Consider the following 25,784-nt stretch of genomic DNA (forward strand, 5'->3'; position numbering starts at 1 on the left):
GACTTCCTGGTTCTCTGTACCCTCCAGCAGTGACGCCCCTTCTCCCAATCACTGTCAGGGGTTTAAGTGTCATCGTCAGGATGAAGCTTATTATCTACCTGCTTCCCCGGTTTTTCTCTGAGTGACACACCACCGACGCCTCCACGCACAGCTCTTCTCCTTCCGCGGCTCCCAGAGGGAAGCTGAAGAGCTGCAGAGGGAGCCCGAGGCTACTGTCGCCTGCACCCCGAGACTACGAGGCTCCAGGCTCCAGGTTACCCACAGAGTCTGTGCTCTGGTCCGCCCCCCGCCCCCCCGTCGCGCGCTGCAGGAGTAGGAAGCGGCCCTGCGCTGCGCTTCTAGCTGCGTCTGCCCGAGCGCGGCACGTGCTCCCGGCGCTGGAGCGAGAGAGCGAACGCCACCGCCGCGGGCCCCGGAGCCGCTCAGTTTCCTGCCGCCGCTGCCTCAGCCGCCGCCACTCGCGCTCCAGCTGCAGCCCAGGCCGGCACGCGAGCACAGGAAGCCCGCGAGGAGAGGCTGGCTGGGGGGCGCCAGGTTCAGGGCGCGCACCTGGTAAGCACAGCGCCGTTTCTTTCTTTCAGCTCGAGAGTCACCACGGATGTAGGATACCGCCGGAGCCCCTCCCCCAGCACGGGGACTGAGAGCATTCCGGCGAGGGGCGGGAGCGCGGGCGAAAGGGACCCAGGAGGGCAGGTGGTGGGCAGGTGGAGGACTGGTGGAGCCAGGGACGCTGCGAGGTCCTTGCAAGTTTAGAAAAGTCACCCTGCAAGGACGTGTGCTGTGTGAATCAGACACGAATTTCTAGTCGGCAGCCCAGGCTACCGCGGCGTCGCTCCAACGAAAGGTTTATGAAGATAATTTTGCTTTTATTTGCATAAGTGAGGGACTTAAGTGGGTTTGTTTCCATAGAAAACGAACTAAAAAAAAAATCAGAGGAGAAAATAGAGATCTGAGCCAAAGGAGGCGTTTGGATTTCGATCTCTCTCCCTCTCTAGCATACCGATACATGTGCACAAAAGGGTGTATAACGGGGCGGGGGGGGGGGGGGGCGCTTATCTATCTTTGAGACCATTAGGTGTTTGGGGGCTAGTAAGAGCATTTGCTAATGCTTTACCCTGAAAAGAGTACCCTGGTTGGGTGTGAATGCCAGTGTTCCATTTCTAAAATGACAGTTCCATGACGGCATTAGAGGAGGGAGAGGTTTTCTAGAACAGGGGGCCATTTTTAAGGGGGTACAACTGTAACTCTGGACCTATAAGCTCAGGTTCATATACTCCCAATGGGGATAAGGAAACATCCTTACACTAGGTTTCTTTATGGAACTTTGGCAAAGGATGGGGTCAGAGAGAGGGACGGGTGGGGGTGGGGGAGGAAAGGGAGTTGAGTATGAGTGGATGGGGTGGTAGAAGGAGCGGAAGCCTGGAAGTCAGGTTTGGCATCATTGTGTTCATTTAGTCCCACCCTGGGTAGTTCCTGGGTTGGTCTCTAGGAAAATGTGTGACCTTGAAAAAGTCCCTTAACCTTTGTGTACTCAGTTTCTCCATTTCCTCCATTTCTGTAAAATGTAGAGATTCTTCTGTGTTTGAGGGCACAAAAGTTCCGTGCAGTATTGTCTGTCGGTGAGCATATGGGTTTTTGGATCTGCATACAAGGAAGGAAGAGCACTCAGAAAATCCAGATAAAATGAAGCTTCAGGGCATTCTCCCTCAAAGTATCAAAGACATTTGCAAGCTCCTGGCTGTACTGTTGGTGTAATGCATGCTGAGAGGTTTGTGGAAATGGTTGAGAAGGACAATCAGACACCTAGACTATAACCAAGGGAACCTAGAGTTCTGAGTGCTGTTTGGAGAGATTCAAAGTCACTTGCTTTTTAAGGTATCAAATAAAGAAGGAGGTTTGGTGGCAAGCTGTGAAGTTCTTTGAATCTGAGGGTTTGGGAAATAATCTGGAATTGATTCTAAAACAACGAAAATGAATGGCATCTTACTTGAAAGGTTGGGCACTCCAGATGGCAGGAAGGTTTTAGAGTGAGATCTGAGAATACTGTAATCTGGGCAGAGGGGTTAGGAGGGAAAGGAGAATGTCTATTCTTCCTGAGACAAGGGTTCCTAGACTCCTAGGAGGCAACTGGCATCTGCTCATTGTCCTTGACAACTCTGCCACTTGTCCGAGGCGGGTACAGGTTCTTCTTCCCCTCAATGCAAGCTCATTCCTAGAACTCAGGGATCTGCATCCCAGGTGCTGAGATATGAAGGTGCACATGTCCTGTACAGCAGTCCTAGGGCTGCCCCTGATCCTTTTATCATATGAGCATCTGGCTTCAGAGCTGGTTCACCCATCCAGATTCGACCCGAAGTCTGTGTTCCTAAAGGAACTCACTGTGCCACTTGGTGGCACCAAAAAGTTGCGCTGAGAACTCTGTTCTCTATAAATACAAACTACCACCCCTCCCTCCTCCTCGAGCTCCCCTTCCCCCCTTTCCCCCTTTCTCAGTAGCAGGGAGATTGCTGCACACGCCACCCTCAGCTCTGCTGTTCTGTGCGCACTGAGCACAGGAGATGAGCTTAAGATCTTCTTGGTGGGGAGCCCGGGAATGGAGAGGCCGGCTCTGCCCCGCTGATCAGCACAGCCCAACTTTATGGGGAGCTAGCTAGACTGCATCTCACTGCCCGCTGCGCAGCCAACAGGGGGGTAAGCTTGATAAGGGTCTGTGTGCCCAAGTGTCCCCGCTCCCGGGAAGGATGCAGGAGCTATCAGCTTTCTGGGTAGCTCACAGTTTGGTTTGGGAGTGGGAAGAGCGTGGAGCAGGGCTGGCTAGACCTTGAGCTTGAAGTCCGCTCCATTTGCTGATGGCCTTAGTTAAACCTGTTGGGAGAAAAGGCGAGAGCAATGGGGTATAAAGGAGGGAATGAATGCAAGGATTGAGAAAGGGATCCTGCATGCCTTTGGATCCGAGTTCTCACTCCCTAAGGCCAGGTGTGCGTGTTTAGAATGCAGATTGTGCTGCCCCAAAGCACCGGAGGGCTCTGAATTGGGAGAAGCAAAGGTGCAGAGGGAAGGAAGGAGAATCGCTTCCCAGTAGATCGGTAAGATGCCGCGACCGTGGCGCCTGCGGCAGGAGGAGGGGGAACAGCGGGTGGTGCTGAAAGCAACAGCTCTCACTCAGCCTAGCGTGCTTCTTTCTGAACCCCAGTCTGCTCCCTCCCGCTCTTCTCCTGTGGATGCATCTTTCCTTTTGGAAACACAGCCTGCTAGTTACCCGGGAGTGGCAGCATGAGCATCGTACCAAGGAGGGAACCCAGGCTACAGCGACTTGGGGAAAGAACCCCAGTCAGGCCCATGAGCTAGCCGGTGACCAGAGCCTAACCCAGACTTGGGACCTCACAAAGGGGAGTGAAGAGTCGGCCTGGAAGGTTCTTGGAACTAGTCCTCGAATTTCCAACTGCCCTCATTTCCCTCCGGAGCAGGTGCTGTGGGGAAGGGAAATTGAGGAGAGGTTAACAAGAACTTGTGCTTATTTAGGAACAATCCTGGTGCTGCCTCAGTTGAACTGTAAGCTTGAGTAACCAGACAGATAGATTCTCCAACACCTTACTTCCCGCTAAGAAATTGACACAGCCTGGTGGGAAGGCACTATCTCCCTTCCACCTTTTTCTTCATTCCCCACATATTGTTTTATTGTTCTGAGTCCCTTGAGACTGGGGCAGAGCTAATCTGCATTCTTAATGTTGGGTCTGGCCATTTGAGACAGCCAAGTTAACATTGCCTTTTACTATGTTCAGCCTCTTACCCGAGTGGGGCTAAGCCAAGGTTTTCTGTAGAATTCTCTTAGTTATAAAACATTCTAGACATTCTTTTGGGTTTTGGCGTGTTCAGGAATGCTATGGCTTGTTAGGTGTGCTTTGTGCCCCTCATTACCATCATAGAACACAAGGAATTTTCTCCTTTAATTTCTCTCTTATATCTATGAATTACACATTTAAGAATCAGTTGTGACTATTTCTGTCCTTTATAGATTTCAGTTTCTGTTTAAAAGGATGTTTAGTTTGGGACTTAAAAATACTGCTTCCTGAACTCATCAGGCACATCCTATAAAGCCTTCTCCAGCAGGGACATTTTCAGCACTCCGGACAGATCCTTCAAGGTTTCTTAGGACAATAATGTGGGTATAATACTTTCCACATAACTGCTTCTTTTAAGAGAAAAGCTTTCCTTAGTCATTTACACTCTGCTTGACAAAATGTATCATTTGGATATTTTCATTGCACCCCTTAGATCTCTGCTATCACATGGCAGTATTTTCGCTGTGGACTGAACTCAAAGAGAAACCAAACTGCAATGTTGATTTGTTAAAGGATTTATTCAGATTATTTGGGAGAAGGGGTGATGTTTGAACAATCCAAGTACTTACTTCCATAGGGAGACAAAGGCCTCTGCCATCACTTCATAGTCCATGTATAGACATGGTGACAGACACCAAAGTGAAAACTTTGTCCAACGAACACAAAATATGGATTACTTTTGTGACTAAAGGATTTTAATAATTCTAATGTTCTCATTTTTGTTCAAAACACATTAAAGATTTTATAGGAGTCTTACATTATCTTTTATGGAATTTTTCAGAGCATTTTAGATTTAAAAAACTAAAGTAAATGCCAATAAAGCATAAGTGAAATTATAGGTAGAAAACATGAGATAACCCTAATAATGAAAAATATTGTACTTATTTGTATACCATTCACTCCCAGACTTTCTGTCTTCATGGGATGAAGAAAGAGATGCATCCAACTATTCTTCCTTATACTCTTTGCTCTGTTATTTTAATAGACTATAAACTAACTTTATAAAATACTGAGAACTATTTTTTATTTATATTGGGATATGCTAAAGCTAATCAGTTTGTTTGGAGTTTGGTTATGCTGAAGGTGTATTACTACAAAGCAGGAACATCCTATAGTTTAAAAATATGTGTTATTTTTAAAATTCAGAGAAATATTAATGCTTTCCCGAACCATCATTTAATCATTTTCATTAATGAGTGGAGCTAAGGAGGACATAAGATAGGAGCATCAAAAGAAATATTTTTTAGTTCATGATGTGAAAAATAAAATTTGAATTTTGATTTTGAATTTTCAACTATTTGTAAAAGGCAATATCTTCTTCGTATTTCTTCATCTCAGTCAGTTAAAACGTAGTTCTAAAAAACATTATGCCATAGGCTTGCTTTCATTTCCTTTAAATTCACAGAGGAAGAAAAAAAAATCTAGATTTTATCAGTTCTAGTCTTGTCTGAATTATATATCTACCTTTAGTCAGAAGGGGAACCAAGCAAAAGTCTTGGTTCAGGCTCATCCCTGCTCCAACAACTACCCTTTCTTGAGTATGTCGGGCATCATGCCACGCATTGATGTTATTTAATCCTCATAACAATTATGCAAGGCAATATTCCTAGTTCTCTGTTGTTAAAAATGAGTTGTTTTTTTTCTTCCACTGTCATATGACAAGGAAATGGAAAAAATAAATAAATACACACATCCGATTGGTTTGGAAATCAAACTTACCCTCTCTCATTACATTAGGTAACTTTTTTCATCTATGGTGTGACTAAACATCATGGAATTGTTTCGTTGTGGTTTCCAGTGAGTTGTGGTATGGTTGGGAGGGCAGACCGTTGCACAAGATTACCTGAGTTTGAATCCCATCTCTGTATGAGATTACTAGCTATGTAACCTAGGGTGAGTTACTTAACATTGCTCTGCCTCTGCTTTCCTCATTTTTCAAATGGGGAGTGGGGGGGGCTTAGGGAGGGAGGGGACAATTGGGTGGCTCAGTCAGTTAAGCATCTGACTCTTGATGTTAGCTGAGGTCTTGATCTCAGGGCCATAAGCTCAAGCCCCACATTGAGCTCCATGCTCCATGCTGGGTATGGAGCCTACTTAAAAAAAAAAAAAAATGGGGAACAGGTTGTTCTCTAAGGCACATTGAATAATTACAGTGAATTAATTGCACAAATATAAGCAAAGTTCCAGACCCACAATTAACAGTGTAGAAATGGTAGTTGTGACTATTAATCTCATCTAGGCCTTTGAATATCAAATGTTTCCTAGCTTTCCCTTGTTCCTGAATTTAATCTTCTCAGCAACCCTGTAGTTGGTACATAATTGCTGTTTCAAATATCTTCTCTTATTTTGGTCAAACTAGTTAGGAAATTTGAAGGAAAGATTTAGATGTGAAAAAATGTATTTAATGTAGATATTATTCTGTTGGTCTTATAAAAATATCAGACCTATGAATAATTCCCTAATGATCAGTTTTCACAGTAACTCTGGCTGTAGGCCATTGCTCTTAAACTTTACTCTTAAACTTCATGCTTTTAAACATAAATGTTCTGAGGAAAATTAAAAGATCATAATCAAAATGCTGCTAATGGGCACTGTAATAATAATAATGTAGCCTGTTTACATTTATAATATTTTACAGAGGAATAATTGAAAAATATTTCTTAAAAATCAATTTGCCTTAATACACAATAATGTAGAACTCTTTAAAGACTGAGAAAAAAGTAAATAACATAATAATTACCTTTTTAAAAATAAAAAAGATTTTGAAAAACCAATGTATAATTACTGTATAAAATATTCTTTGTCTTGTTAAAATTAAAATGAACTTGATATTTCATATTAAAAATGGTCTTTGTAATGATAAAGTATATCACAGGATACTCTTCTCATTCATTTATTACAACTTATGGCTACTCAGAACCATACTTATTTAATGTAAGGCAGTATCATCCTTCACTCTCAGGGTTTAATCTGTATTTTTCAAATTGAAATTGCAAGTTCAAAACAATATAATACAGCCAGAAACAAGTTACAAAGTAAAGAAGGGATAAGACAAACCTATTCCAAACTACTCCCCTTAAATTATTAGGATGTTTCAGGAAAAAGTTTTCTGGGACTGACAAATCCAGATGATTAGCTCTTAGTTATATTCTTTTTTGATGCTTATGTAGACCTTGCCAGGATATAAATCGGCAGTTTTGAGCTGGATGACTTTGACCTGCAGGAGACATTTGGCAGTGTCTGGGGACATTTTCATTTGTTACAACTAAGAGGAGGTGTGTTTGCTATTGGCATCTGTAGAGTGGGGATGCTGCTAAACATCTGCAATGCACAGGACAGTAAACCTCCACAACAATATGTCAACAGTGCTAAGGTTGGGGAACTGTGATCTAAATGATTCCAGGAAATAGAGTTACCTCTATTTAGTTGGTTTGTATGGCTTTTAAATGTAGTTGGCTGGCATTACATAAACTTGTAATGGAAAGCAGAGAGAGTCTACAGAATGTTTTGCAATCAATGCGTAAGTTTTAACCAGCCAACCCATTTGGTCTTTTGGGAGACATTATCATCTGATTATGTTGAGTGTGGGCTTTGGAGCCAGAGAGAATTGGGTTCATGTCCTGGTTCTGCCATTTATATTAGGTATGAGACTCCTGGCATGATTCTTCACCTCGAAACCTCAGTTTCTACAGATATTTAATGTAGGTAGTAATCATACCTACCTCACAGGGTCATTTTGAGACTTACGTTAAATACCGCTTATATATTATTTAGCACAAAGTAGTCACCCAATAAATATTAGCTATTAATAAGTAACTAGAGATCAAGTTAGAAATGCAAAAGCACATTTTCAAGCACCTGATGATAAAATATGCACGATAATGCTTTACAGTCTTCCGAGGTATGCCATAAATAACAAGAAAGCAGCTGAAGGCTGCAAAATGGGAAGACGCCTGGAATCCCTGCTTGATAATTAAATTGAGACTAGTTAACAGTAGATTACATCATTTTTATTGCTTTGCTGTAGAAGGCTCTTTCGGGTCTTCATAGACTACTAAACCAGTTATTTAATGATTTACAATGATTTAGTGAGTTTTATTCTAGTGCCAGCACCTTTTAATTAATACAGAAAATAACAGATTTCACTTTTGTACAATGTTATTTTATGGCCCTTTTTGGTTTAAGAGGGTTTTGTTGAAAATATGGCATATTTTTGGATCTGGGCTAAACAGAGAGAGTGCTGGGCTTTCTTGTTTACAAGGTCACAGATGTATGCTTGCGATAGCTACAACAATAGAGCTTTCCTAGACTATATGGTGTCATACCTCAAAGTGTCTCTTATCTATGGGATGCACTTGTTTTCAGGAAAATACATCAAATGCATTCATGGCATATGCAATATTGACACCCCTGTCTATTTGGGATGAGGCTATTGCTCAGGCAGAAGGAATCATTTTAGTGTTGATGTCCTGAACTGTGTGATTTGCTTGTGTGGGGATTAAGTTATATAAGAGACATCTGTGCCAGAAAGATGGTCAATGTTTGAGAAGATTGTTGAAAATAAAAGACAATGTGAGCTGTGAATCTGGTTGCAGTGTAAGTTGCCATTTATGCAGATTCTACCCACCAACAATTTTCTTTATTTAGGATACAATAAGACTGTATGATTACCGGAAGCAAAATACTTTTATGCATATTAAGTATATGTCTACTGTTTTCTATAATGGGGTAGTGATTAATTTTTTTATGCTATGAGCCAAGAAATATACTATTGAATACAGCAGACTGGTGGTTCTGAAAATAAGACCCTAAACCAACCTATTATGTAAGTTACACTATTTATGTAAACTATCATTTACTGCTTTTGATTGAATTAAAGCTCTTCATATTTTAGGTTGTAGATCTATAACATTTTGAAAGCTTTTTAAATCCTCTTCCTTATCTATAACAAGAACCTAATTTTTTTTTGCTACCCATCTATAACCTCTACCACCTCAGAATTATAACTTAAAGCAAATAATTTATTCTCTTGGAGACTCTATCTCCTGATATATGAAATGGGATAATCAGATGTTCTTGGCAGTAATTTTGTTGTAGGTTGAAGTGGGATTAATAATGGGAAAAAATTCTATAAATTGAAAAAGTAATGTGGTGGGCACCTGGGTGGCTCAGATGGTTAAGTGTCTGCCTTCAGCTCAGGTCATGATCCCAGAGTCCTGGAATCAGGTCCTGCATCGGGCTCCCTGCTCCTTGGGAGCCTGCTTCTCCCTCTGCCTCTCTCTCTCTCTCTCTCTCTCTGTCTCTCATGAATAAATAAAATCTAAAAACAAAGAAAAGTATAAAAAAAAAGAAAAAGTAATGTGGTATTACTATTTTCCATCCCTTTTTTTTTTCTCCAAGACTCTTGTTAAGTAAATGAATATACCTCCTGGTGAGATAGCTAAAGAGAAATGGCCTCACCCATGAACTTGTGTAGGAAGTTGATGTTACCTATTAAAATCTAAATTGATAGTAAAATGTGAAAATGCTTATGCCAGCAATATCATGCATTTGTCCTATAGAAATACTTTCAAAAGTAAGTTAAGTACAATATTATTTATAACAGTAGGAAAATCTATAAACAATCTAAATATCTACTAATAGGAGATAATTAAATAACTTTTGGTATAATAATATAGTTGAATGCTATGCAGTTGTTAAAAAGAAATGGATGTTCTGAGTGTGAATCTTGGCTCTGACAGTCACTTGCTTTATAATATTAACCAAACCATCCCATCTGTCAGAGCCTCAGATCTCTCATCTATAAAATATGCATAAAATTATTTATCTTACAGCTTTTTATGACAATTGATATTTCACGTGAAACACTAAACATAGTGCCTAGCATGTGGTAATCTCTCTCTGTATTTTAATTATTGTTATCCCCATCAACAAAATGAACCATTATGGAAAGATATTTACAATATATAGAGAAGAATAAAATATATTGATATAGATTTCATACTAACACTATTTGGATTTTAAAATATGATAAAAAAATTATATGCTTAGCAAATAATGGAAGAGCAGATACCAAGTTGTAGAATGTGATTAAACCTGGGTTTTGAGACGGCATTTTGCTGGGTTCTGGTCCCAGGCCTGCCAAAAATCATTTAATCTTTGTGAGTCTCAATTAAACTGAATTATCTACAGGGCTCTCTCTGTTCTGTGATGCTATTTTCTTTAATATTTTGAAAAGCCATGAGGAACACTGAAGGTTTCTGCCTGCTACGTTGTCAGTCCCTGCTTCTCTTTTTGAGGACCTCTGTTGCCTGAACCCATTGGATGAGGGAGTTTTATTATCCATCTTTCAATTTTCCAGGGTGGGGTGAGGGATGCTATCTTGGAACCTCAATCAGGTAGTTGACCAGAAAGCCCAGTGGAGGCAATTCACTATATTATTCATTCAGCAGAATTTATTGAACATCTGTTTTGTGCAAGGATTATACCAGGTGCTATATATAGTACCAATTTAACCTTTAAGGGATCCAAAGTCTGTTGGAAGATAAAACATGTATAAATAGCTATAATATTAGCTTAGTATCAATAAAAATGTCACATGAATTCAGGGAATAGAGCAAATACTACAAGGTGAAGGATCTGGGATGATTTTATAAAAGGACTATTTTAAAATATTATCTCATTCAATCCTCATTAAAACTCTTTAAGTGATACTATTGTCATTCCAGTTAGGCTCAGAGAGGCTAAGTGACCAAGGGCACATAGCCAACAAATGGCAGTATTAGGATTCAAACCCAGGTCCACTTGATTCCAGCCCATGCTCTTAAAAACTGCCATAAAGGCTACTGAAGCAAGAGTAGGTCAGGAATCAGAAGCAGCATGAACAAAACCATTGGGTAAAGCAGTGTATACCTGGAAGGAACACAAATTTACTTGACTAGTAGACTCTGAAGGAAGGGCAGATTCAAGGGAGATAAGAGCCACAAGGGACACTGGGGCAGAAATTTAGAAGGCAGATCCCTCAGTCCCACACTTAAACTAATATCACAAATAATATATTTTCACAGTAAATGTAGAAATTTAGAAAACATAGATAAAGACAAAGAAGAAATGAAAAGTTACACATATTCCCACCACTCAGAGAACATGCTATTAATGTCAGTGTGTATGTTTCCAGATTCCATGCATGCATACACACTCAGTATTTTATATTTATATCATATTTATATTTTAAATTATATCAAAAATTTTTCTGGTCTCCTTTGCTGGTTTCTTCTTATCTCTGGGAACTTAACCATTGGAATTCCCTGGGACTCAGTCTCACAACTAGTTTCCTTTCTATCTGCACTTTCTAGGTGATTTCATTTAGTTTCATGGTTTACAAAAAATAGTACCTGGATAGTGATGCTTCCCCCATTTATATCTCCTATGCAGACCTCTCTCAGAAATTTAGCCTCCTATATCCAGCTGCTTATAAATGTCTCTTCTTGAATTTCTAAGAGGTATCTAAAAATTGACACATCAAAACTAATTTCTGTTAAGTCCACCCAAATCTGCTCCTCCGCAGGTTTCTCCACCTCAGTCAACGTGGTACCATCTTTTATTGGCTCCTGCCAAAAACCTTAGTGTCTTCATTGAGCCTTATCTTTCCTTCACATCCCAAGTCAGATCTGACTGCATACTTTTCTGCCCAATCTTCCACTAATTCTCTCCACTGATAGGGCCATGTCTCCTGATCCAAGCCTCTGTCATCTCTCCCACCAGGATTTTTGCAGTCATTTCCTAACTGCCCCCTCAGTTCTGCCTTTGTGCCCTAATTCTTGTTGAAATGCTGGTCATTGCATGTCTGTCTTCTATTGAAAACTCTTCTGGAAAATCACTCTCCTGTGATAATAAAGCCCAGTTTGTTAAAGTCCAAAAAGAATCCACATGATTGTACTATCCCTTGACATCACTTCCTCTCTCCCCAGTTTTACCACACTAGCTTCCTTGCTGTTCCTTAACATATGAAGCAGAAGTCTGCCCCAGGGGCTTTGCATCTGGTTTTGCCTTTACCTAGAATGTTCTTTCTGTAGATATTTGCACAACTCATTCTCTTCTTTTAGGTCTTTACCCAGATTTTACTTTTAACATGTATACTTCTTTGGCTACATTATTAAAATTTTCCACATCTCTGACACTTTCTATCTTCTATCCCTGCTCTATTCTTCTTTTTAACCCTTATTACTGTGTACATACAATATTTTACATCCTTATCTTGTTTATTGTCTGACAATTCCCCTTTAGAGTATAAGCCTTAGAAGGGCATGGATATGTGTCTGCTTTGTCCATAACTGAAACCTCAGGGCCTAGAACAGTGCTTGGTACATAACAGTTACTTGATAAACATGTATTGGACAAATGAATGATGGTGCTAGATCTAGTGTATACCTCACTGGTCTATTTGGAATTTATGTTCTATTAATTTCTTGTATTTTGGGAGCACATGGGATGATTTGTTTAACCTTAAATAAGCTAAATTGTAGCACAATTCTGTCAAGTTTCCAAGTCCTAATTTATTTCGGAATGTATTTTCCAGGTATGTGAGCTTCATAGCTAATATTGATAAAATATAGCCATTGTGTGCATCCACAGCAGATCATGAAACAGTGATTGCTTTATAATCAGGCAGGCCATAATCTATTGGGGGAGGCCAGGGCAATATAAATACCTTTGTACTAAACAATCATACACATATCTACATTCCAAGCACTGAATCACCTCTTTTCCTGGAATTTTCTTCACCCTCTGTTGTTTTTTTAACTAATTTATTTATTTATTTTTTGATGTAGCGTTCCATGATTGTTTGCATATAACACCCAGTGCTCCATTCAATACGTGCCCTCTTTAATACCCATCACCAGGCTAACCCATTCCCCACCCCCCTCCCCTCCAGAACCCTCAGTTTGTTTCTCAGAGTCCATAGTCTCTCATGGTTCATCTCTCCCACTGATCTCCCCTGCTTCATTTTTCCCTTCCTACTTTTTTTTTTTTAAACATGTAATGTATTATTTGTTTCAGAGGTACAGGTCTGTGATTCATCAGTCTTATACAATTCACAGTGCTACCATAGCACATAACCTCCCCAATGTCAATCACCCCCCACCCCATCCCTCCTACCCCCAGCACTCCAGCAACCCTGTTTGTTTCCTGACATCAAGAACTCCTCATATCAGTGAGATCATATGATACATGTCTTTCTCTGATTGACTTATTTCGCTTAGCATAATACCTTCTAGTACTATCCACATTGTTGCAAATGGCAAGATTTTGTTGTTTTTTTGATGCCTGCATAATATTCCATTATATATATATATATATACACCACATCTTCTTTATCCATTCATCTGTTGATGGACATATAGGCTCTTTTCATAGTTTGGCTATTGAGAACATTGCTGCTATAAACATTGGGGTGCATGTACCCCTTCAGATCACTACATTCCTATCTTTGGGGTAAATACTCAGTAGTGCAATTATTGGGTCGTAGAGTAGCTCTATTTTCAACTTTTTGAGGAGCCTCCATACTGTTTTCCAGAGTGGCTACACCAGCTTGCATTCCCACCAACAGTGTTGGAGGGTGGGAACTCTCCGCAGCCCCACCAAAATCTGTCATTTCCTGACTTGTTAATTTTAGCCATTCTGACTGGTGTGAGGTGGTATCTCATTGAGGTTTTGATTTGGAATTCCCTGATGCCGAGAGATGTTGAGCACTTTTTCATGTGTCTGTTGGCCATTTGGATGTCTTCTTTGGAAAAATGTCTCTACGTGTCTTCTGCCCATTTCTTGATTGGATTATTTGTTCTTTGGGTGTTGAGTTTGATAAGTTCTTTATAGATTTTGGATACTAGCTCTTTATCTGATATGTCATTTGCAAATATCTTCTCCCATTCTGTCGGTTGTCTTTTGGTTTTGTTGACTGTTTCCTTTGCTGTGGAAAAGCTTTTTATCTTGATGAAGTCCCAATAGTTCATTTTTTTCCCAGGTTTCCCTTGCCTTTGGTGATGTTTCTAGGAAGAAGTTGTTGCGGCTGAGGTCAAAGAGGTTGCTGCCTGTGTTCTCCTCTACGATTTTGATGGACTCCTGTCTCACATTTAGGTCTTTCATCCCTTTTGAGTCTATTTCTGTGTGTGGTGTAAGGACATGGTCCAGTTTCATTCTTCTGCATGTGGCTGTACAATTTTCCCAACACCATTTGTTGAAGAGACTGTCTTTTTTCCATTGGACATTCTTTCCTGCTTTCTCAAAGATTAGTTGACCATAGAGTTGAGGATCCATTTCTGGGCTCTCTATTCTGTTCCATTGATCTATGTGTCTGTTTTCATGCCAGTACCATCCTGTCTTGATGATGACAGCTTTGTAATAGAGCTTGAAGTCCGGAATTGTGATGCCACCAGCTTTGCTTTTCCAACATTCCTCTGGCTATTTGGAGTCTTTTCCGGTTCCATACAAATTTTAGGATTATTTGTTCCATTCCTTTGAAAAAAGTGGATGGTATTTTGATAGGGATTGCATTAAGGATGTAGATTGCTCTAGGAAGCATGGACATCTTCACAATATTTTTTCTTCCTATCCATGAGCATGGAATGTTTTTCCATTTCTTTGTTTCTTCCTCCATTCTTTCATGAGTATTCTATAGTTTTCTGAGTACAGATTCTTTGTCTCTTTGGTTAGATTTATCCCTAGTATCTTATGGTTTTGGGTGCAATTGTAAATGGGATCAACTCCTTATTTATTTTTTATTCTGTCTTGTTGTTGGTGTATGGGAATGCCACTGATTTCTGTGCATTGATTTTATATCCTGCTACTTTACTGAATTCATGTCTGAGTTCTAGCAGTTTTGGGGTGGAGTCTTCTGGGTTTTCTGCATAAAGTATCATATCATCTGCAAAGAGTAAGAGTTTGGCTTCTTCTTTGCCGATTTGGATGCCTTTGATTTCTTTTTGTTGTCTGATTGCTGTGGCTAGGACTTCTAGTACTATGATGAATAGCAGTGGTGATAGTGGAATCCCTGCCGTGTTCCTGACCTTAGGGGGAAAGCTCTCAGTTTTTCCCCATTGAGAATGATATTTGCTGTGGGTTTTTCATAGATGGCTTTTATGATATTGAGGTATGTACCCTCTATCCCTATACTCTGAAGAGTTTTGATCAAGAAAGGATGCTGTACTTTGTCAAATGCTTTTTCTGCATCTATTGAGAGGATCATATGATTCTTGTTCTTTCTTTTATTAATGTATCACCTTTATTGATTTGTGGATATTGAACCAACCTTGAAGCCCAGGAATAAATCCCACTTCATCGTGGTGAATAACCCTTTTAATGGACTGTTGGATCCTATTGGCTAGTAACTTAGTAAGAATTTTTCATCCATGTTCATCAAAGATATTGGTCTGTAATTCTCCTTTTTGATGGGGTCTTCGGTTTTGGGATCAAGGTAATACTAGCCTTGTAAAATGAGTTTGGACGTTTTCCTTCCATTTTTTTTTTTTTTTTTGGAACAGTTTCAGAAGAATAGGTGTTAATTCTTTTTGAAATGTTTGGTAGAATTCCCCTGGGAAGCCATTTGGCCCTGGGCTCTTGTTTGTTGGGAGATTTTTGATGATTGCTTCAATTTCCTTACTGGTTATGGGTCTGTGCAAGTTTTCTTTCTTCTTGGTTCAGTTTTGGTAGTTGATACATCTCTAGGAATGCATCCATTTCTTCCAGATTATCTAATTTGCTGGCATAGAGTTCCTCATAATATGTTCTTATAATTGTTTGCATTTCTTTGGTGTTGGTTGTGATCTCTCTTCTCTCAGTCATGATTTTATTTATTTGGGTCATTTCTCTTTTCTTTTTGATTAGTCTGGCCAGGGGTTTATCAATCTTGTTAATTCTTTCAAAGAACCACCTCCTAGTTTCGTTGATCTGTTCTATTGTTCTTTTGGTTTCTAGTTCATTGATTTCTGCTCTGATCTTTATTATTTCTCTTCTCCTACTGGGCTTAGGCTTCATTTGCTGTTTTTTCTCTAGTTCCTTTAGATATAGGGTTAGGCTGTGTGTCTGAGACCTTTCTTTTTTCTTGAGAAAGGCTTGTATTGCTATATAATTTCCTCTTAGGACTGCCTTTGCTGCATCCCAAAGATTTTGAACAGTTGTGTTGTCATTTCCCTTTGTTTCCATGAATTTTTAAAATTCTTCTTTAATTTCCTGGCTGACCTATTCATTCTTTAGTAGGATGCTCTTTAGCCTTCATGTATTTGAGTTCTTTCTGACTTTCCTCTTGTGACTGAGTTCTAGTTTCAAAGCACTGTGGTCTGAAAATATGCAGGAAATGATCCCAATCTTTTGGTACCAGTTGAGACCTGATTTGTGACCTAGGATGTGATCTATTCTGGAGAATGTTCCATGGGCACTAGAGAAGAATGTGTATTCTGTTGCTTTGGGATGGAATGTTCTGAATATATCTGTGGAGTCCATCTGGTCCAGTGTGTCATTTAAAGCCTTTATTTCCTTGTTGATACTTTGCTTAGATGATCTGTCCATTACAGTAAGGCGAGTGTTAAAGTCACCTACTATTATTGTATTGTCGATGTGTTTCTTTTATTTTGTTATTAATTGGCTTAAATAATTGGCTGCTCCCATGTTAGGGGCAGGGGTATTTACAATTATTAGATCTTCTTGTTGGATAGACCCTTTAAGTAGGATACAGTGTTCTTCCTCATCTCTTATTATAGTCTTTGGTTTAAAATCTAATTTGTCTGTTATAAGGATTGCCACCCCAGCTTTCTTTTGATGTCCATTAGCATGGTAAATCGTTTTCCACCTCCTCACTTTCAATATGGAGGTGTCTTTGTGTCTAAAGTGAGTCTCTTGCTGACATCATATTGATGGGTCTTGTTTCTTTATCCAGTCTGGTACTCTGTGTCTTTTGATTGGGGCATATAGCCCATTTCCATTCAAGGTAACTATTGAAAGATATGAATTTAGTGCCATTGTATTGCCTGTAAGGTGACTATTACTGTATATTGTCTGTGTTCTTTCTGGTCTATGTTACTTTTAGGCTCTCTCTTTGCTTAGAGCACCCCTTTCAATATTTCTTGTAGAGCTGGTTTTATGTTTGCAAATTCCTTTAGTTTTTGTTTGTCCTGGAAGCTTTTGATCTCTCCTTCTATTTTCAGTGACAGCCTAGCTGGATATAGTATTCTTGGCTGCATATTTTTCTCATTTAGTGCTGTGAATATATCATGCCAGTCCTTTCTGGCTTGCCAGGTCTCTGTGGATAGGTCTGTTGCCAATCTAATGTTTCTACCATTGTAGGTTACAGATCTCTTCTCCAGAGCTTTCAGGGTTTTCTCTTTGTTCTGAGATTCGTAAGTTTTCCTATTAGATGTTGGGGTGTTGACCTATTTTTATTGATTTTGAGGGGGGTTCTCTGTGCCTCCTGGATTTTGATGCCTGTTTCCTTCCCCAAATTAGGGAATTTCTCTGCTATAATTTGCTCCAATATACCTTCTGCCCCTCTCTCTCATCTTCTTCTGGGATCCCAATTATTCTAATATCGTTTCATCTTATGGTATCACTTATCTCTCGAATTCTGCCTTTGTGATCCAGTAGTTGTTTATCTTTCTTTTCTCAGCTTCTTTATTGTCCATCATTTGGTCTTCTATATCACTAATTCTCTCTTCTGCCACACTTACCCTAGCAGTTAGATCCTCATTTTTTTTTTTCCAGAAGCTTGAAACAGTAGAACTGGGGTGCCTGGGTGGCTCAGTTGGTTAAGCAACTGCCTTCAGCTCAGGTCATGATCTCGGAGTCCCAGGATCGAGTTCCGCATCGGGCTCCCTGCTCAGCAAGGAGTCTGCTTCTCCCCCTGACCCTCCCCCCCTCATGTGCTCTCTCTCTCACTCTCTCTCTCAAATAAATAAAATCTTTAAAAAAAACAGTAGAACTGTGTTCTCTGACAATTCTGGGCAATAGAAGTCAGAGATTAAGGTGTTTATAAGGTTGGTTCCTCCTGAAGTTTCTTTTTTTTCTTTTTTTATTATGTTTTGTTAATCACCATACATTACATCATTAGTTTTTGATATAGTGTTCTATGATTCAATGCTTGTGTATAACACCCAGTGCTCCATTCAGTACGTGCCCTCTTTAATACCCATTACCAGTCTAACCCATCCCCCTATCCCCCTTCCCTCTAGAACCCTCAGTTTGTTTCTCAGAGTCCATAGTTTCTCATGGTTCGTCTCCCCCTCTGAATTCCCCCCCTTCATTTTTCCCTTTCTGCTATCTTCCTTTTTTTGTTTCAATGTATAATGTGTTATTTGTTTCAGAGGTACAGGTCTGTGATTCAACAGAGGGGGTATGTGCACCCCTATGTTAAAGCAGAAATGTCCACAATAGAGGCTCCATTTTTTATTGCACCTCATTAATAGCCTTTTTGATTTCAACTTAGTAAGAATTTAGTTCTTTTATTTTTCCAGAAAGTGTTTCTCTATTATCTTCCATGCTTTTTTCAAGCCCCGCTAGTATCTTTATAATCGTCATTCTGAACTCTAGGTCTGACATCTTACTAATGTACATATTGATTAGGTCCCTGGCAGTCAGTACTGCCTCTTGTTCTTTTTTTTGAGGTGAGATGGTTTTTCCATCTGTCAGTTTGTCCAGAGAATAGATGAATGAGAGAACAAAATGCTAACAGGGTAACAACATCCCCAGAAATATATACACTGAACAAATCAGAAGAGACCCGAAACCTGGGGAAAAGAAAGAGAAAGAAAGAAAAAAGAAAATAAAAAAGAAAAAAAGGATATGATCAAATATGATCAGGCTGGTGAATAGATCAGTGCCATTCACTAGATTTTGGGTGTATTTTGGTCTGTTAGAAGAAACTGCCTCCCAAAATTTTAAAGAAAGAAAAACTTATATATTTTCAAAAATAAGCATAAATACGATGAAGGGATTGAATATGATTATAAAGATTAAAATTATAAAAGATTTTAGAAAAGGAATTGATAAAAAGTTGGTTGAAAAAAGAAAAGTGAAATAAAAAAAAGGGAGAAAATGTGATCAGGCAGGAGACTAGAACAAAGCCATACACTAGAGATTTAGAGTATATTTTGGTCTATTAGAAGAAACTGTATCCCAAAATTTTAAAAGGAGAAATAAATATATGTATATATTATATATACACATATATATATGTATGTAATAAGATCAACTACAATGAAGGAATAGAATATGACTCTAGAAATGAAAAATAAAAAAGATTTTTAAAAAACAGATTGTTAAGATGTTGGTTGAAAAAGGGAAAAAGAAAAATTAAAAAAACAGAAAAAGAAAAAAAGAAAATTAAAAAATTAACTTTGAAAGACTAAAGAATCATGGGGAAAAAAGCCATGAATTCTATGTGCTGTATTCCCCTAGTGCTGGCGTTCTGCCATTCTCACTGATCTGTAAATTTGGTCTTGGCTGGCTGTTCTTGCTGATCTTCTTGGGGAAGGGCCTGTTTCTGTGGTTTCCAAATGTCTTTGCCAGAGGCGAGATTGCCCTGCCCTTGCTGGGTCCGGGCTAAGTAATCAGCTCGGGTTTGCTTTCGGGAGCTTTTGTTCCCTGCAAGCTTTCCGTACCGCTTTGGAGGATGAGAGTGAAATGGTAGCCTCGCAATCTCTGCCCCAGAGGAGCTGAGAACTCGGGTCCCCATTCCTCAGTGAGCCCCCAGAGAAAAGCAGTCAATCACTCCCATCTCCCCGGTCTCCGGCCATACTCTGTGCTCACCCGACCTGTGACAAGCGTTTCTATCTCTGGCACACGACCACATGTGGAGTCTCCAAACCCAGCAGATCCCTGCAGTGTGCTCCCGTGCCGCTTCTCCCAGGGGAGGAAGGGGAGTCTCTCTGGATCTGCCACTTGTTGGGTCCCTGCTGGAAGCGCAGTGGCCCAACTGTGCCACGGATCACGGTTTATGGCAACCCCGAGCTGAGAGCCCACTCCTCAGCTCCGTCTCTGCAGCCAGCTTCCCCGCTCCGATACCTGGGAGCTCTGCTGCACTCAGGCGCCCCCTGTCATTCTGTGACCCCAAGGGTCCTGAGACCACACTGTCCCAGCAAGTGTTCCACCCCCTGGCTTAGCCACTGGAGCGACATCCCTCAGCATAGCAGACCTCTAAAAGTTCCGATTTTGTGCTCCACTTCTCCATCACTTGCCAGTAGCGGTGGACGGCGACCCACTCCCCTGATCTATCCTCCTTAATATCACCTCGGATTCACTTCTCCACACGTCTTACATTCCAGAAAGTGGTTGCTTTTCTGTTCAGAGAGTTGCTGCTCTTCTTTTCTTCAATCTCCTGTTGAGTTTGTAGTTGTTCAGAATGGTTTGATCCCTATCTAGCTGAATTCCTGGGACCAGATGAAATTTAGATCTCCTACTCCTCCGCCATCTTATTCCTCCTCTCCACCCTCTGGTTTTTAAAGAATTTCCTGTAGGGCTGTATATCCCTGGAATGTTCAAACTATGGGTGGCCCTTCTTGTTTTTTTATGGCCTTGTGAAGTACCTTTCTTGAAGGAAGGAGCAGTAAGGCAGCAAGGGATGATGAAAAGAGTATGTGATGGAGTCACTAAGCATAGACATAAGGGATTGGCTAGTTTTATTTATTTGTTTGTTTATTTGTTTATTTAAGTATAGTTGGCACACAATGTTACATTAGTTTTAGGTGTACGGTACAGTGATTCGATACCTTTATATGTTATGCTATGAGTGACTGGCCAATTTTTAACTTATCAAAACCCATTATATCATTTGTAAAATAGAGATAATAAAATAATATTTACATCTCAAGGTTGTTATAAGGATTATTGTCACACACATGCCACACACAGACACATCCACCCACAGATACTCAGTGCACATAGAAAATAATGTCTTTGGGAGAACAGGATGCATTTTATTATTTGCAACATGAAAGCCCTGTGCTTGTCTGTAAATATATATTGCCCAGGACATTCTCTTCTGGTTCTTCTTACATCACATGTTCTTATGTTCTCTCCTTACTTTATGACTTGCCTTTGTTTCCTTAGTTGGCTTTTCCACATCTGACCTCTCTGTGGGGCTTAATACTCAGCTCTACCTTTTCTTTATTTATACTTGCTCTCCAGATGATTATATTCATTGCCAAGGTTTTATGTATTGGTGACCCTCAGTTTATATCTCTAACCCAAAACACTCCTCTTGGTCCAGCCTTATATATCCACCCTCCTGTTTGGCACCTTTACCTAGGTGCTTTGAAAGTATCTCACTTTGGGATGCCTCGGTGGCTCAGTTGATTAAGGGTCTCTCTTAGGCTCAGGTCATGATCTCAGGGTCTGGAGATTGAGTTCCACATAGGGCTCCTTGCTTCGCGGGGAGTCTGCTTCTCCCCCTGTCACTCCCCCTGCTTGTACTCTCTGTCAAATAAATAAATAAAATCTTAAAAAATATTATCTCACATTTAACATGTTCAGGAAAGAATTAAGTTTTTCTCTGCCTCCATCTGTTTCTGTACCAGTCTGTCCCATATCTTTTAATGGTAAAATACACTAGTTTTTAGACTCAAAACCTAGGAGTAGACCCTAACTTCTCTCTGCCTTCTAACCCACATCCAGCCCATCACAAGTCCTGTTGATTCTACTTGCAAAATATATCTGATTGTGTCCACTTCCTTCTATATCTGCTGTCCCCAATAATAGCCAAGACACTGTAATTCCTTACTTAGATTATTTATGTCTCCTAATCAGATTTCTTCTGTCCATTTTCCAAAACAATGAGCACCTAGAATAATCTTTTGTAAGATAGAATTGTGCCAGTTGTTTGTTTATATCTCCTCAATGATTTTCTGTTGCGTTTAACATCCAAATTCCTTTTAAGAACCTACATGGTCTGGCCCTTTATTTTTGCAGCCTCATTTTGTACCATGATTGCTCCCATTCTTTATGCTCTGGCCACCCTTTTCACATGACTGCCTTCTTTATTTTATTGTTCTTTGCATTTACCAGGCTCTAGCTAAAGTCACCTTTTAGAGTACTGATATGTGAGCCCTATAGAAAGCATGTATCACCTGTTCTCTCTTGAATACTTAATTTCCAGGACAGAGTCATAGCATAAGCATGCCATAAATATTTGTTTAATGAGTTAATGAACAAGTGCCTGGTGTATGATGGGTGTTCAGTGAAGGATAATGATGGCAATTATCAATGTGCATCATTGCGCTTCTTTGTTACATTAGTCTTTCCCACTCAATAGTAAGTAGATATTTCTTGAATGAGTTAAAAGATTAATTTAGCTTATAACTGGAAGACAATATTTCAGTGTTTTATATGTGTGTGTGTGTGTGTATGTGTGTGTGTGTGTTGACTATGTCTCAATATAGAAGTCTTGTCTAAAATAATTCTAACAAAATTCATGGGATATTTTAGTTTCACCATGTTGATAGGTCACTTCTAGTCTGGCTTATCACTCTGATGCTCTTTTGATGCTTTTATGTAATAAAAATGAGTCCTGTTTTGTTATTGAGTTTGCTCACTAACGTTCTGCATTTAATAAGACATTGTGATTTCTTTTACCATACACACACACACACACACACACACACACACACACACACACACACACACATTTTTTTTTTTTTTTTTTGTCTGCAGTAAAATTCACATGTGAATAAGCATTGGTCTCTAGGTCTTTGGTCTAAGCAAGTGAAGGGAAAGCTTGAGAATATTCAGATAATTTCCCAAATGAGAAAATTAATATCAGTCTTTGTTCCCTGCCCCTGTCTACAATACCAACTTCCATACCAAAACTGATTTTTTGCCCTAAATATTGCTAAACACCTAGAACATCCTAGAACATCTAGTTATTTGATAAGCTTTTTTATTTTAATATTTGTCACTATGCAAGGCAGCCTTTCTCTTTTGTCACAGGATAGAAATGATGGGGGGTGGGGAGTGATTAGAGTTGTGATTCAGGTCATCTTCAGTTGGTGTATGGACTAGAATTTTTGTAGATCTGATGGGTGTTGAAAACCATTAATATTCCTTAAGAAGCATCATACTTGTATAAATTCCTGAAGAAGCTTCACCTGCCTTTGAAAGGGGTTGCTTAGGGAGTTAGTCACTTGAAAACAATTTGATATCCTTGGCTGACAGAGAGGATAACATACTAAATAAGTCTCTTCTACAATTCTTTTAATAACCCAAATCACTAATTTGTTAGTTCCCCTTTACAAACTGATAGAATTTGCTATAGGCAATTTGGGACAAATTTCCTTCTTTCCGGGAGTTTAAACTGAAATAGGTGACTACATTCAAAGCTGTACTAAGTTTCTACTTGGAAGGGTAGTTCTAAACATGCATCCTTCCAGCCCTTGGAGTCTTTGTGATAGGGATTTTTTTTTTTTTCCTGGATCAGAGATAGAGGACTGATTACTGTGAATTTTATTACAAGACTCTGTAATTACTTTGAAGACTCTGGAGGACTGAGGGGTTTGCCAGAGAATTTTCTGTCCTTACCACCTAGCTACAGAATACCCTTAGAAATGTAATAACAGAAAAGGTCATGTCTTGACTATATATAGTCCTATTCAATATACAAAACATTTGCATAGTTGATATCTTATGTTGATTCCCATAAGGGTAGCCTAGTACATATGATGGGACTTTTCATGTGAGGAAATTCTGGTACTGAGAGGTCGAACAATTTATTAATAATTCTTAATAGCAGACCTGGAATTTGAACTAAATATTAATTTTGCCAAAAACTGGTGTCCATTTCACTTTGTCTTTCTACCTAGTTAGGGAACATTTACTCTGCATTACCCACACTATTCCTTCTTTCCTATAGTTCATTTAGCTTGGGAATACCTACCTGGCCTCATATGTCTTTGTTCTATATTATATGGAAACTAGACATAATACTTACTTATTGGGAAGATTGTTCAGCTTGCCTTAAATTGCATTTAAAGAAGGGTTATGTAACCTTTATTAAAAAGTCACTTTTTTTGTGATTGCATAGTTGATAATGCTGAAAATGCTGAAAATTCAGAAAGAAATAAAATGTATTTCTAAAACACAAAATACTATCACCCAGAGATAACTAATGCTTGTTATTTTGGGTTGCATACTCCCTAAAGTTTTCTGTTTGTGGCATAGTTTTGTTTTTAGGGTGCTTTCTCTCATCTCCACATAAAAATATCATTTGGCCTACCACACATAAGATTTGCTTTTGTGTACTCAGATGAACAAATGAAAAGAATATCAATGTAAGTAAAGTAGGATCAAGAAACTCTATTGGATTGTTTCATCAAATTACAAAATTACAAAAGAGACAAAGGAGAGTCTTAAGGATTTTTAGATTGTTTTTTCAAAAAGATTATATTCCTAGTCTACATCATCAAAGTCTACTAGTATAGATCATTAGAGCTTCCCAAACTGGTTGTACTTACGTTGTTAAATACCCATGCTATTTTTTTTCCAGGTTTTGAAGATCATGACCACATGGATGAAACTAATTAAATGGTACGTGGGGACATGGTGGTCCTTTAGAGAGCACATCTAAATTACTGGCTAATTCCTTGGTTTGCCACTCAACATAGGACGTTGTTTGATTCTATCTATCAGAACTCTTGTAAATTTTCCCCACCATGCTATCTTTATTAGCTTGAACTCCTTTCCTAAAATGGTCCTTCTGTTGATCCTGTCAGTTCTGCTTTTGAAAGAAGATGTCCGTGGGAGTGCACAATCCAGTGAGAGGAGAGTGGTGGCTCACATGCCAGGTGACATCATTATTGGAGCTCTCTTTTCTGTCCACCACCAGCCCACGGTGGACAAAGTTCATGAGAGGAAATGTGGGGCGGTTCGTGAACAGTATGGCATTCAGAGAGTGGAGGCCATGCTGCATACTCTGGAAAGGATCAACTCAGACCCCACACTCTTGCCCAACATCACACTGGGTTGCGAGATAAGGGATTCCTGCTGGCATTCGGCTGTGGCCCTAGAGCAGAGCATTGAGTTCATAAGGGACTCTCTCATTTCTTCAGAAGAAGAAGAAGGTTTGGTGCGCTGCGTGGATGGGTCTTCCTCTTCCTTCCGCTCCAAAAAGCCCATCGTAGGGGTCATTGGGCCTGGCTCCAGTTCTGTGGCCATTCAGGTCCAGAACTTGCTCCAGCTTTTCAACATACCTCAGATTGCTTACTCGGCAACAAGCATGGATCTGAGTGACAAGACTCTGTTCAAGTACTTCATGAGGGTTGTGCCTTCAGATGCTCAGCAGGCACGGGCCATGGTGGACATAGTGAAGAGGTACAACTGGACCTATGTGTCAGCTGTGCACACAGAAGGTAAGCATCCTTTACATTGGTTGATATATGTCTTATTATGCACTCAGCAGATTCCCAGTTATAATTCCAGGTTTTGGAAGACTAAAATATTCCTGATTATTTGGGATCTTTTGAGTTGCCTGGCTATACCAGTAATATAAGAAGGGCTCAAGTGGCAGATGTCTAGAGAGGCTTAGATTTAGGCTAATATTAATGTTTATGTGGCCATGATTTTGTGAAATGAACATTTTTTGTGTGTTTTGCATTATATTATCTGTAATTCTGCTATGATGATGCTAGAAATTTTTAAGTTTTCTGAAATTCATTGAACACCTCATAATTTTCACATTTAAAGTTGCTCCAACTACCTATTGTTTTTGATAAAGAGAGGTACACATAAATGCAGGTAGGGACTGAAGGCAGTCAGTTCTGGCCCAGGTCTACTGTGATAGAAAATTACCAAACAGTTTAGTCTCACAAGTATTTTCTTTTTCAAAAGAGAGTATAGTTAAGTCTGGAAAAGAGATATGTATGAATTAATACTACCCTTGTCTAGAACATACTCAGAGAATGTAAGTTT

At 39.6% G+C, this 25,784-nt stretch overlaps 1 protein-coding gene across 4 annotated transcripts in view; it reads left to right on the forward strand.

The window, feature by feature from the left end:
• Nucleotides 1-312: 312 nt before the first annotated feature.
• The window catches only part of GRM5 (glutamate metabotropic receptor 5), a 613,582-nt gene continuing 588,110 nt past the window's right edge, over nt 313-25,784 (forward strand). For 2 of the 4 annotated variants that reach the window (XM_027581094.2, XM_027581097.2), the window contains exons 1-2: nt 2,482-2,691; nt 24,364-25,225. In XM_027581094.2, the coding sequence (XP_027436895.1) occupies nt 24,565-25,225 (661 nt within the window). In that variant the 5' untranslated portion in view covers nt 2,482-2,691; nt 24,364-24,564. Of the gene's footprint in view, nt 553-752; nt 845-2,481; nt 2,692-24,363; nt 25,226-25,784 lie in introns of those variants that run through there. The other 2 variants (XM_027581095.2, XM_027581096.2) reach the window with 2 other exon arrangements.

Source organism: Zalophus californianus, chromosome 11 (genome assembly GCF_009762305.2).
Source record: "Zalophus californianus isolate mZalCal1 chromosome 11, mZalCal1.pri.v2, whole genome shotgun sequence".
Taxonomy (NCBI): Eukaryota; Metazoa; Chordata; class Mammalia; order Carnivora; family Otariidae; genus Zalophus; species Zalophus californianus.